This window comes from Mirounga leonina, unplaced genomic scaffold (genome assembly GCF_011800145.1).
Source record: "Mirounga leonina isolate KUSES-001 unplaced genomic scaffold, KU_Mleo_1.0 Mir_175, whole genome shotgun sequence".
Taxonomy (NCBI): Eukaryota; Metazoa; Chordata; class Mammalia; order Carnivora; family Phocidae; genus Mirounga; species Mirounga leonina.
Genome location: NW_023270453.1, coordinates 29,528,022 through 29,541,184, shown reverse-complemented (window position 1 = coordinate 29,541,184; position 13,163 = coordinate 29,528,022). Strand labels below are relative to the sequence as shown.

Below are 13,163 nucleotides of genomic sequence, written 5' to 3'. Positions count from 1 at the left end.
GCGGCAGGCCCCTCCCCCAGAAGACAGGCTGGGAAAACAAGAGGCCAGCAACCCTAAGGTCCCAAGAAAACAGGTGCATGTTGCTTTGGTTCTGGTCAATAATTTGGACTCTATACATTCCCTCAAACACCCATCAACAAAATGACTAGGAGGAGGAGCCCCTAAAAGAGAAAAGACTCAGAGATTATGACTTATGCTGCAGATTTACAAATGATGCAGATATAACCAAGATGTCAGAGGTGGAATTCAGGCTAGCAATTGTGAAGACAATGGCTAGAATGGAGAAATCAATTAATGGCAACATAGAGTCTCTAAGGGCAGAAATGAAAGCTGAATTGGCAGAACTTAAAAATGCTATCAGTGAGATCCAATCCAATCTAGATAATCTAACAGCTAGGGTAACTGAGGCAGAAGAGAGAATAAGCGATCTGGAAGACAGTATAATAGATAAAAAGGGAAAAGAGGAGGCCAGGGAAAAACAACTCAGAATCCATGAAAATAGAATCAGAGAAATAAGTGACACCATGAGGCATTCCAATGTCAGAATAATTGGAATCCCGGAGGGAGTGGAGAGAGAGAGAGAGGACTAGAAGATGTATTTGAGCAAGTCGTAGCTGAGAACTTCCCTAATCTGGGGAATGAAACAAACATTCGCGTCCTAGAGGCAGAGAGGACCCCTCCTAAGATCAAGGAAAACAGGCCAACACCCCAGCATGTAATAGTAAAACTTGCAAATCTTAGAACCAAGGAAACCATCTTAAGGGCAGTTAGGGGGAAGAGATTCCTTATGTACAGAGGGAAGAACATCAGAATAACGTCAGACCTATCCACAGAGACCTGGCAAGCCAGAAAGGCCTGGCAAGACATATTCAGGGTACTAAATGAGAAGAACATGCAGCCAAGAATACTTTATCCGGCAAGGCTTTCATTTAGAATGGATGGAGAGATGCAGAGCTTCAACGACTGGCAGAAGTTGAAAGAATATGTGACCACTTAGCCGGCCCTGCAAGAAATATTAAGGGGAGTTCTATAAAAGGAGAAAGACTGCAAGAGTGATCTACAACAGAAATTTACAGGGACAATCTATAAAAACAACGTCTTCACAGGCAACACGATGACAATTAATTCATATCTTTCAATAATCACTCTCAACGTGAATGGCCTAAATGCTCCCATAAAACGGCACAGGGTTGCAGATTACATAAAAAGACAGGACCCATCCATATGCTGCCTACAAGAGACTCATTTTGAGCCTAAAGATACATCCTGACTGAAAGCGAAGGGATGGAGATCCATCTTCCATGCCAGCGGACCTCAAAAGAAAGCTGGGGTAGCAATTCTTATATCAGACAAATTAGATTTTAAACTAGAGTCTGTAATTAGAGACACAGAAGGACACTATATCATTCTTAAAGGGTCTATCCAACAAGAAGATCTAACAATTGTAAATATCTATGCCCCCAACATGGGAGCAGCCATCTACATAAGCCAACTGTTAATCAAAATAAAGAGTCATATTGATAACAATACGTTAATAGTAAGAGACCTCAATACTCCACTCTCAGCAATGGACAGATCATCTAAGCAGAAAATCAACAAGGAAACAAGAGCTTTGAATGATACATTGGACCAGATGGACCTCATAGATATTTACAGAACATTCCACCCTAAAACAACAGAATACTCATTCCTCTCGAGCGCACATGGAACCTCCTCCAGAATAGACCATATACTGGGTCACAAATCAAGTCTCAACCGGTATCAAAAGATTGAGATTATTCCCTGCATATTCTCAGACCACAATGCTCTAAAACTGGAACTCAATCACAAGAAAAAATTTGGAAGCTAAAGACCACTCTGCTCAAGAATGTTTGGGTCAACCAGGAAATCAAAGAAGAACTTAAACAATTCATGGAAATCAATGAGAACGAAAACACATCGGTCCAAAACCTATGGGATACTGCAAAGGCGGTCCTAAGGGGGAAATACATAGCCATTAAGCCTCACTCAAAAAAATAGAAAAATCCCGAATTCACCAAGTCTACACCTTAAACAACTAGAGAAAAAGCAACAAAGGACGTCTAAGCCATGCATTAGAAGAGATATAATTAAAATTAGAGCAGAGATCAATGAATTAGAAACCAGAAACACAGTAGATCAGATCAACGAAACTAGAAGTTGGTTCTTTGAAAGAATTAATAAGATCGATAAACCACTGGCCAGACTTATCCAAAAGAATAGAGAAAGGACCCAAATTAATAAAATTATGAATGAAAGGGGAGAGATCACGACTAACACCAAGGAAATAGAAACAATTATTAGAAATTATTATCAACAACTATATGCCAATAAACTGAGCAATCTGGATGAAATGGAGGCCTTCCTGGAAACCTATAAGCTGCCAAGACTGAAACAGGAAGAAACTGACAACCTGAATAGGCCAATATCCAGTAACGAGATTGAAGCAGTGATCAAAAACCTCCCAAAAAACAAGAGTCCAGGGCCTGATGGATTCCCTGGGGAATTCTACCAAACACTCAAAGAAGAAATAATACCTATTCTACTGAGGCTGTTTCAAAAAATAGAAACAGAAGGAAAACTTCCAAACTCATTCTATGAGGCCATCATTACCTTAATCCCCAAACCAGGCAAAGACCCCATCAAAAAGGAGAATTTCAGACCGATATCCCTGATGAATATGGATTCCAAAATCCTCAACAAAATCCTAGCTAACAGGATCCAACAATACATTAAAAGGATCATCCACCACGACCAAGTGGGATTTATCCCCAGGATGCAAGGTGGTTCAACATTTGCAAATCAATCAATTGATAGAACACATTAATAAGAGGAGGGAGAAGAACCATATGGTCCTCTCAATTGATGCAGAAAAAGCATTTGACAAAATACAACATCCTTTCCTGATCAAAACTCTTCAGAGTATAGGGATAGAGGGAACATTCCTCAAGCTCATAAAATCCATCTATGAAAAACCCACAGCGAATATCATCCTCAATGGGGAAAAGCTGAGAGCCTTTCCCTTAAGATCAGGAACACGTCAAGGGTGCCCACTCTCGCCACTATTGTTCAACATAGTACTAGAAGTCCTAGCAACAGCAATCAGACAACAAAAAGAAAGAAAAGGTATTCAAATTGGCAAAGAAGAAGTCAAACTCTCTCTTTTCGCAGACGACATGATACTTTATGTGGAAAACCCAGAAGACCCCACCCCCAAATTACTGGAACTCATCCAGCAATTCAGTAATGTGGCAGGATACAAAATCAATGCACAGAAATCAGTTGCTTTCTTATACACTAACAACGCAACTGTAGAAAGAGAATTTAGAGAAACGATTCCATTTACAATAGCACCAAAAACCATAAGATACCTCGGAATAAACCTAACCAAAGAGGTAAAGGATCTATACTCTAGGAACTACAAAACACTCATGAAAGAAATTGAAGGAGACACAAAAAGATGGAAAAATATTCCATGCTCATGGATTGGAAGAATAAACATTGTTAAAATGTCTATTCTACCCAGAGCAATCTATACCTTCAATGCCATCCCGATCAAAATTCCAATGACATTTTTCAAAGTGCTGGAACAAACAATCCTAAAATTTGTATGGAATCAAAAAAGACCCCGAATCGCCAAGGAGATGTTGAAAAAGAAAAACAAAGCTGGGGGCATCACGTTGCCCGATTTCAAGCTATATTACAAAGCAGTGATCACCAAGACAGCGTGGTACTGGCACAAAAACAGACATACAGACCAATGGAACAGAATAGAGAACCCAGATATGGACCCTCAACTCTATGGTCAAATAATCTTTGACAAAGCAGGAAAAAACATGCAATGGAAAAAAGACAGTCTCTTCAATAAATGGTGCTGGGAAAATTGGACAGCCCCATGCAGAAGAATGAAACTCGACCATTCTCTAACACCATTCACAAAGATAAACTCAAAGTGGATGAAAGACCTCAATGTGAGACAGGAATCCATCAAAATCCTAGAGGAGAACATAGGCAGTAATCTCTTTGACATCAGCCACAGCAGCTTCTTTCAAGATACATCTTCAAAAGCTAGTGAAACAAGAGCAGAAATGAACTTTTGGGACTTCATCAAGATAAAAAGCTTCTGCACAGTAAAGCAAACAGTCAACAAAACAAAGAGGCAACCCACAGAATGGGAGAAGATATTTGCAAATGACACTACAGATAAAGGGCTGGTATCCAAGATCTATAAAGAACTTCTCAAACTCAACACCCAAAAAACAAATAATCAAGTCAAAAAATGGGCAAAAGACATGAACAGACACTTCTGCACAGAAGACATACAAATGGCTAACAGACACATGAAAAAATGTTCATCATCATTAGCCATCAGGGAAATTCAAATCAAAAGCACACTGAGATACCACCTTACACCAGTTAGAATGGCAAAAATGGACAGGGAAAGAAACAAATGTTGGAGAGGTTGTGGAGAAAGGGGAACCCTCTTACACTGTTGGTGGGAATGCAAGTTGGTACAGCCACTTTGGAAAACAGTGTGGAGGTGCCTCAAAAATTTAAAAATAGAGCTACCCTATAACCCAGCAATTGCACTCCTGGGTATTTACCCCAAAGACACAGATGTACTGAAAAGAAGGGCCATATGCACTCCAATGTTCATAGCAGCAATGTTCACAATAGCCAAACTGTGGAAAGAGCTGAGATGCCCTTCAACAGACGAATGGATAAAGAAGATGTGGTCCATATATACAGTGGAATATTACTCAGCCATCAGAAAGGATGAATACCCAACTTTTACATCAACATGGATGGGAGTGGAGGAGATTATGCTAAGTGAAATAAGTCAAGCAGAGAAAGTCAATTATCATATGGTTTCACTTATTTGTGGAACATAAGGAATAGCATAGAGGACACTAGGAGAAGGAAGGGAAAAATGGGGGGGAGGGCAGAATTGGAGGGAGAGATGAACAATGAGAGACTATGGACTCTGAGAGACAAACCGGGTTTTGGGGGGGGGGGATTGGTTAGCCTGGTGATGGGTATTAAGGAGGGCACGTACACTGCATGGAGCACTGGGTGTTATATGAAAACAATGGATTGTGGATAACCACATCAAAAACTAATGATGTATTGTATGGTGACTAACATAACAATAAAATAAAAAAATAAAAAAAATAAAAAAGTAAAGAGTGATTGGAATAGTAAACAAAAATAATAATTTATGTCAACAAATTCAACAACTTAGATAAAAGGGACACATTCCTTGTGAAGGTAACTTACAAAACTGATATGAGAGGAAATAGAAAAATCCGAGTTGCCCCTTACCTATTAAAGAATTGAATTTCAAGAAAAAGTCTTCCTACAAAGAAAGCTCCTTGCCCAGATAGTCTTCAGAGATGGATTCTATCAAACATTTAAGGAAGTAAAAAAATCTTACACGGACTTTCAGAAAACAGGGGAGGGAATGCTTCCCAATTCATTTACTGAAGCTAGCGTAAATATGATACCAAAGCAAATAAAGATACTAGAAGAAAAAAATTCAGTGAATGTATACTGAAGACTATATTTAAATTTTATATGAAAAATATAAACAGATACCAAACTCTAATGATACCCCTGCTGAAATATTTTGGAAGTGTATGCTACAAAGTATATTTTGATACAAAAAAATACATTAGTATTTATGAATGCACCAAATATAAAGATGGCTTAGGAGATGAACAGATTGACAGATATATGACAAAAATAAACATATTAAAATAGTAAAGGTAGAATTTAGGTGCTGTGTATACAAATGTTCACTGTAAAAGTTTGTCAATTTTCCTGTAGTATCTGTTTGAAACTTTTTATCCTGATAAAATGGTGGGGATCACAAATCACCTCTCTAATCACTTGATGTAAGAAATACAAGTGGCATTTATGTTTGGCCACCTAAAGGTATTTTCTCCAGAGATAGCATCACAGGAACATTCTAAATATAAATTTTTCTTTAAAGCCTTCTTAGTTTGGAAATATATTTCATATCTTAAAATCCAACTACCTATAATGGTGGGTCAATGAGGCAATTAAAACTCATATGTGTTTATACCAACCTTACAGGCTGTATTACTGGTTAATACATTTGGTTCCAAGCAATTCTTTTGAGAGTGCAATCCTGCTTTAATACGTCTTTGAAGTTTTGATATTTTTGCCTAGAAGAAAGAGAGAAAAACAAATACAAAACCAGAGTACTAAATAATATATAGAGATGGAGGGAAAACTATGTATCTGCCAAATGAGTCTTTTAAGACTTAGACATCCATCCAAATAAATGAGAAATTTTTATATAAGCAAAGATGTACTTTATATAAGCATATAAATGTATTTTATTTTATATAAGCAAAGATGCCAGTATGACATACAAGAATGGAAGATAATAACATCAAACTTTTGAGTCATAACAAAATTAATGTTGGTAGGAAGCACCTATCAGCAAGTAACCCTAGAAGAGTAGAACAAAAAAACCCCAAAACAGTTTCAAACACATTGTATAAGCTCTAATACAGGATATATTTTGAATTAAAAGAAACTGCCTACATATTAAGCCTGTCAACTGACACAGAACAATGACAACAGAAGAACATAGAATAATATTTCCAATTTCATAAGGGTCAGTATTGCTAATAAACTCTATTAACTATGGTATAGTACACCAGGCTTGTGGTCAAGGATCAGATTTGGGTCTCCTTTATTGTTTTCCTTTCCTAATATGTAAAATATTACCAAATTCTACTTCAAATGAAATCAAATGAAATCAGAAACTTACGAAGAGTTCATCAGCTATTGCTTCATGTTTATTCCTGCACTGTGTCTTCCCAATGCGTTCGGTCAATTCTTTCAGCTTATTATCAAATAGTTTGTAATTTATACTATAGATCTCCTGTCGAATCAAATGTTTGACCTAGAATTTTAAAATAAAAACCAGAACACCCCATGTTTCAAATTTAAAAGCAATTTTATTTTCTACTCCTTAAAAATAGCTTTGTTCTTTTCTGGATTTATTGTAACTGATAAAATACACATTTTTATGTTTATATTACCAGAAGTTTGAATATCAAATTTAGCGAAACACACCCAGTATCTAATATTACCAGAAGTTTGAATATCAAATTTAGCAAAACACACCCAGTATCTAAATATATGGGTATGTAAGAACATAAATTTATTCTCCCAGTGCTAATTTTTGTTTCCTACAGTTTCAGCTGAATTCCATAATACATATTAAAGGAAAGGTAAAAGCCTATATTGCATTTATATTTTTTAATGAGCATAACTGAAACCAAGTATTCCATAAAAAGGAACTCCACTTATCTGAAAGCCAGAGCCCAATGAAAATGGTTGGTTGGTCTATAGTGGATATGAAGCAAATTATGAAAGTCCAAGCCTTGACCCAGCCATTAACAAAGCTATAGGACCTTTGGGAAGTCACAACACCTCTCAGCTTCATCTTCTTTGCCCACATATGGGTAGGTAATACAGTGTTGAACATGTGATGCTAATTGGATTTTTATAAGGGTATAAAAGGTAAATATATGAAAGAGCTCCATAAAATAGAAAACAGTGAGTTGATATAAAGGAAATAAATATGCAAGATCATCGACTTTACTTGCATAGGTTTTTTAGGGGGTGACTTTCTATTGTTAAAATGGAGAGAAGTCAGGACTAATTAGGTAGTGACTAATGCTATTTGGCATAATGCACGCTATTCTAACAGTAGCTATCACATGAAACATTAATGCATTTCATTATCTGGCTGTTTTTTAGAAAACAAACGGGCCTATTCTCAGGGAGCATAATTAATCTCAAGGCCCACTGATATGAATAGCTCTGCTCAGCCATATATTCAGAAATATCCACTGTAATTTTCTGCTGAATTTGTATCCTCCTGTAAGTTGCTTTCATAACAGAGTAGGTGGTGTTTCTTAATAACAAAACCTGTCATGATACGCCCAAGGTATTTATTAGTAATATTTGTATCTTTCCCCTAAATTCTTGCTTCTTGGTGTTTGAAATTGGAACATAAAGCTTCTATGTTAAACTCTTTTATACTGGTATCACTGGGATGATTAGGGTTATTCAACAATTTTGATTATTCCCAAGGTTTTTCCTTCTCATTTCCAATTGTTCTTGCTCTTCAACATCATCTACTTGATTTTTTTTCTATAATGCTTAACATTTCTTCAGTGATCTCTCAACATTAGACATGATTATCATTTTTACTGTCAAACTTTTAAGTATTTGATTCAACTAGTAAGTGCTCAAAATAACATACTATTTTTACTGACAGGTGAAAACCACCCATATGTGGTTTTTATGGATTACTACAGCCTTGCCAGTTCAGTGGCTGGGTCAATATGTAAAGCTCAAACTCAGATGAATCTTGGAGAAACTTTCTAAATGTTCTGAATGTGGAAATACTGTTTTGCTAACAAGCGGAGATCACACAGTGTTTGTGAAACTTCCCTGGTAACACACGGGATATTTGTTAAAATCACAGATTCCTAGGCCCTAGCCTGGATTCACCAAAGAGAATTTCCTGGAAAAAGGCCTGGAAAGCTGTCTAATTAACAGGCACCAGTAATTCTTATTAGGTAAGTTTGAGAAAAGAGTAGCCTAAAACAACAGTCTTCAGCTATGAGGGAGCTCAATAAACCACAATTTAAACAAGTAAGTACTCTTGGTGATTCAGATGGAGGCAAACTCTTAAAACTTGATTATTTAAAAGGACTAAATGCCCATCCACGGATTGTTACTCTTGGTTAGACTGGACATTTCTCATTTAGTGGCGATGTTACTCATAAAAAAGGAAGACACAATAACCTCCACCAAATACCTCATAAATGTCTTCTGCTGATGGTAATGTGTCCCAAATTACGTTATCTGATGGAAATCCTAGGTACAATTTGCAGATGGCAGCAAAAGTAGCCTAAAGATTGGAGAAAGACTAGCAATTATATATTTTCAATCTGCTTCAACTTTCTAAGATGGTGGGTAGAGTGAATAACTTGGACTTTAGAAGAAAAACTCCTCCACTTCAGTAATTTAATTGGAATCAACAAGGCCAAGATCCTTATAAAAACCTCAAAAAAGAAGAGTCAACAGCTCTGGGACTCTCTCAGGGAAGAATAATGTCAGAATGCTAGCCCTATTCCACTGGGATTCAAACTAAAAAAAAACCCCAAATAGATGTGGTTTAGAGAGTTAACTGTTTGCACAGGAATTAAAATATCAAATGATGGAAAGCTAGCTATTTGGAGATAGGTAAAAAGATAGTAATTAGCTAAAACCCAAGACGTCTCTGAAGAATGTGCAAGAAACTTCAGGGAGGGGGGTGGTGGTGGTTGAGAAAACAAAATAAACTGCATTCCTCAAACCTCGTTGGGAAGGACCATTTTCTGTGTCAACTCAGACCAAGTATTTTGTGAGACACATAATAGTAATGAATGAAAACTGATTTTTCCATGCCAGCGACACCAAAATATTCAAAGATTAAATTTTTTCTTCATATGTTCCTATCAGAACTTATTTCTAAATTCAGCTACTAATCAATGGGAATAAGACTGGAATCCCAAACTTTTTTCTTAAGCTAGATCTATGCTCACCATAATTCTGCCACCTCTTTCCTGCAAATAACAGAATATTTACATGTTTTTTCATTAGTGTTTCCTTTGGTCTTCCTGGAAGAAAAGACAAAGTAGAAAGGGAAAAACTGCTACTCACCTTTCATGCTGGTTCTGCATGAATCTTTCAAAAAGGTTTCCATTTATTTATTATGTGAATACATATTCATATAATATGTAACTATATAATTATAATGGTCTGTTTTAGAAAACAGTAGTGTTTTTGTTTCTGAAACAGCAGGATAGTTTGGCTTAAAACATTTTGGTCCATTATAGTTGACAGACATTAATCTACTACATAATGACTTTCAGTTGAATAATTCTAGTGGTAGTAAAATAGCAAAACATGATGGTTAAAACAGGTCCTCATTACAGGACCTATTAAAATTGAAGTTCATTACACTTAAACTCAAGAGTTGATCAAACATGGGAAACTGTAGTACAATGAAATAAAATGGGGCAAAATGAAAGCAAAATGTGCATTTGATGATGCTATAAAACAAAGTATCAGAAAATCCAACATATCTGTGTAAACCTGGTAATTAGGGCAAGTAAACCCGAATGCAGCAGAACTTTATGATGGACTTCTGGGTTGTCTGAGTCTATGAAGTAGGGGTCAATTGTGATAAGGTATACAAACGGCTGTAGCTGCAGATCAGAGAACCCAAAGACCAGAACAAAAGACATTGAATTATTCAGCAAAGCTTAAGGTCACACAGTGTCTGACTTTCTAAGAGATTTAAAGGTAATATTGACTAAAAAGTCCATTCTCTTTCTACTACAGCACTCTACCTACACATGATTCTCTAGGTTACTCTACATGTTTTGGTAATGTAAACAATTATCTTTCCCTAATATCTCCATCAGTTGATTCCATTTTCATATACAACTTTTGCACCAAGTGAAAGTCTTCTGTACTAAATTATCGTGGAGATCAATTAACTTTTACCATTTTTTACTAATCAGAAGTTTCTGAAGCAAATATATAAGCCCCAATATTTTACCTGTTCCAGCAATGCTGTTTGCTTTTCCAGAGCTACACAAATATTTTCATTAATTTGCTCTGAAGTTTTCATGCGCTTAACATTTTCTTTGTTTTCTGAAAACATCCTCTTCTTTTGATTATGGCCTTGGGGAAATGGAAAGATCAGGAAGTAAAAATATTCCTTCTAAGGAAGGAAACAAGGGAATTCTCTAATCCAGGGACTAAGGAAATAGAAAAACTAAAATGTGACCAAGGCAGCATTTTTTAGAAAATGTAATTGTCTAAAAAATTGTGATAAACTAACCTTAAAAAAATGATTATCTTAGGTTCTTAGGTAGGATTCTGGTCTCAGATACACTTTCCTTTCAACTTCACTTAATACCTATTTAATACCAACAAGAACTGAATAAATTATAGCACTTCAATCCTCTAGTTACTTAAGTGGTCTTACATTATTTTTATACAGTTACTTAGGCAGTCCTACATATTTTTAATAGGTGATCCTGTTATTTTTAAATAATTTTAAATCCATCTTATTAAATGATCACTATGTAGCCTAGACAAGAACACAAATAAAATTTATCCTACAAAATGTTTTTCTTATATTTCATTAACTTACAAAAAATCCTACTTCAAATGAAATTTATTTTTGCTATTTTAATAATTTTATAACTCTAGAATTTCATTGGTTAACTATTTGATGTTTCTCTGTCACTCCACGCATACACATACGTATGTTTATGTGTATATATACCTATTATCTATCAGCCAGGTCAATTCTATGGAAAGAAATGAGTTCACTAATGATTAAAAAAACTCTTTCAACTAGCCTTCTTATTAATCTAATAAATAAAACTTCAAAATAAGAAGAGATGTAGATGAAATAAACCAAACAATTGCCATAAGTCACCTTTTGATTTTTTTGTACTCTCAAGGGAAAGCGACTGATTCCTTCTTTGCCAGAATTTACTTCCCTTCAGATATGGAGGATACCATTTCCCCCTCCTCACCCTAAATGGCTGAGAAACAAGATACTCTGAAACGATTAATGTCATCATTTACTTTTTTCTCGGCTATAGACACTCTATGGTTTCTGTATCTGAGGCTAAAAAACATCCCCCAAAAGGAAAGTGACTATGACCATTTTAATTTCTCCAAAAGATGCATAAGTATACACTTACTGTTATTACTATCAGTGTCAAGTGCTGACAGCCATGTTGAGTCTATACTTTCAAAATTTGAAATGCTGGAATGACAGGTTCTACAGGATTCTTCACTTTTCAAAATGTCAGTAGCACAGTTACTGGAAATGACTGAATTCACCAACTTAGATATTTTATCAACAGGCAGAAAACGGGTATCTGAACTTAAAATTAAAATGTCACTTTGTCTTTTATCACATGACTCAGAATTGGAGTTTGTTTCTAAATAAGAAACTGTCTTGTCGATTCTCTTATCATCCAAGGTATTGTTTACTGTAGTTTTTGGCATTTGAACCATACCACTCAATACACTAGATGGACAACAAATGGATTTCAGATTACAATCTTCTTCATGTCGTTCAAAATAGGATCTTGTTATATCTGTCTGACATTCAGTATGGTTTTCAGAAGTGTTCTGTGAATCTTTTGCCTCTTGTGTAAAGAGTTTCCTGGAAGATTCTATTGTTTTGCTTGGCTTTTGGTAAGGGCACACAACTTGTTCTTCAATGTATTCCAATCTTGTTTCTGAATCAACAATTTCTAGTGGTTTCATTACATTCTGAGAAAATGCTTTACTTTTCTCTGAGCATACTGAATTTTTGTTAGAGTCCAATAAGGAAGCATCATTTTCAGAATGTCCATATTTGCTATTTATGACACCAGTACTTGAATTCTGATTACCACTTGACACATTATTCCCAGTTGCTGTTTTCAGTGCTTCAGCATTCTTTGACTTATTCAGGATCTCTACTTGCTTCCGGCAACTTGCAGGCATTGTTTTTTTGGCTTTTAGTATCTTCCGCTTACTTCTATCTGGACTTGCCATCTTTTATACCCTAGAATTTAAAATACCATATTTAAATGCACTTCTCTAATAGACAGAAGCTTATTTATTTGTAATATTAATGTTCAGACTATTTCTAGAGATTTAGATAATTATTTTTCTTGAAAATTACATCCATTTTCATCTGTCACTGAAAATGTACAAGTAATTTTAATTTTTTTCTATAAATCTAAACTATAGAAATTCAAACTTTATATTGCCAGTAAGCCTCTACTTGATACTAAGCCTGTTAATTTTATCTGGCCACTTTTTGTATCACCTCACTGCCATAACCACTGAAGTCTGGTTTCAATTATCCCAGCAGGCCATACCTTATATAATCTAAAGATTAAATTGTATTTTTTTTCATAAAAACAAAACTCAATGTTTTGCAAAGAATTTTCCATTTTCTATACCTAGTGGCACCATCTTGAAGTTTTCCTAATGTTCAAATTTCCAAAATAAATGGTGCTGCAGGA

The 13,163-nt window shown here is 35.6% G+C and overlaps 1 protein-coding gene across 1 annotated transcript in view; it reads right to left on the bottom strand.

Moving 5' to 3' along the window:
* ATF7IP2 (activating transcription factor 7 interacting protein 2) overlaps positions 1-12,813 on the bottom strand; it is a 47,246-nt gene extending 34,433 nt beyond the window's left edge. The window contains exons 1-4 of the mRNA XM_035022482.1: positions 11,841-12,813; positions 10,679-10,803; positions 6,821-6,955; positions 6,082-6,206 (exon numbers count right to left, since the gene is read on the bottom strand). Of these exons, the coding sequence (XP_034878373.1) occupies positions 6,082-6,206; positions 6,821-6,955; positions 10,679-10,803; positions 11,841-12,687 (1,232 nt within the window). The 5' untranslated portion in view covers positions 12,688-12,813. The remainder of the gene's footprint in view (positions 1-6,081; positions 6,207-6,820; positions 6,956-10,678; positions 10,804-11,840) is intronic.
* Positions 12,814-13,163: the final 350 nt, after the last annotated feature.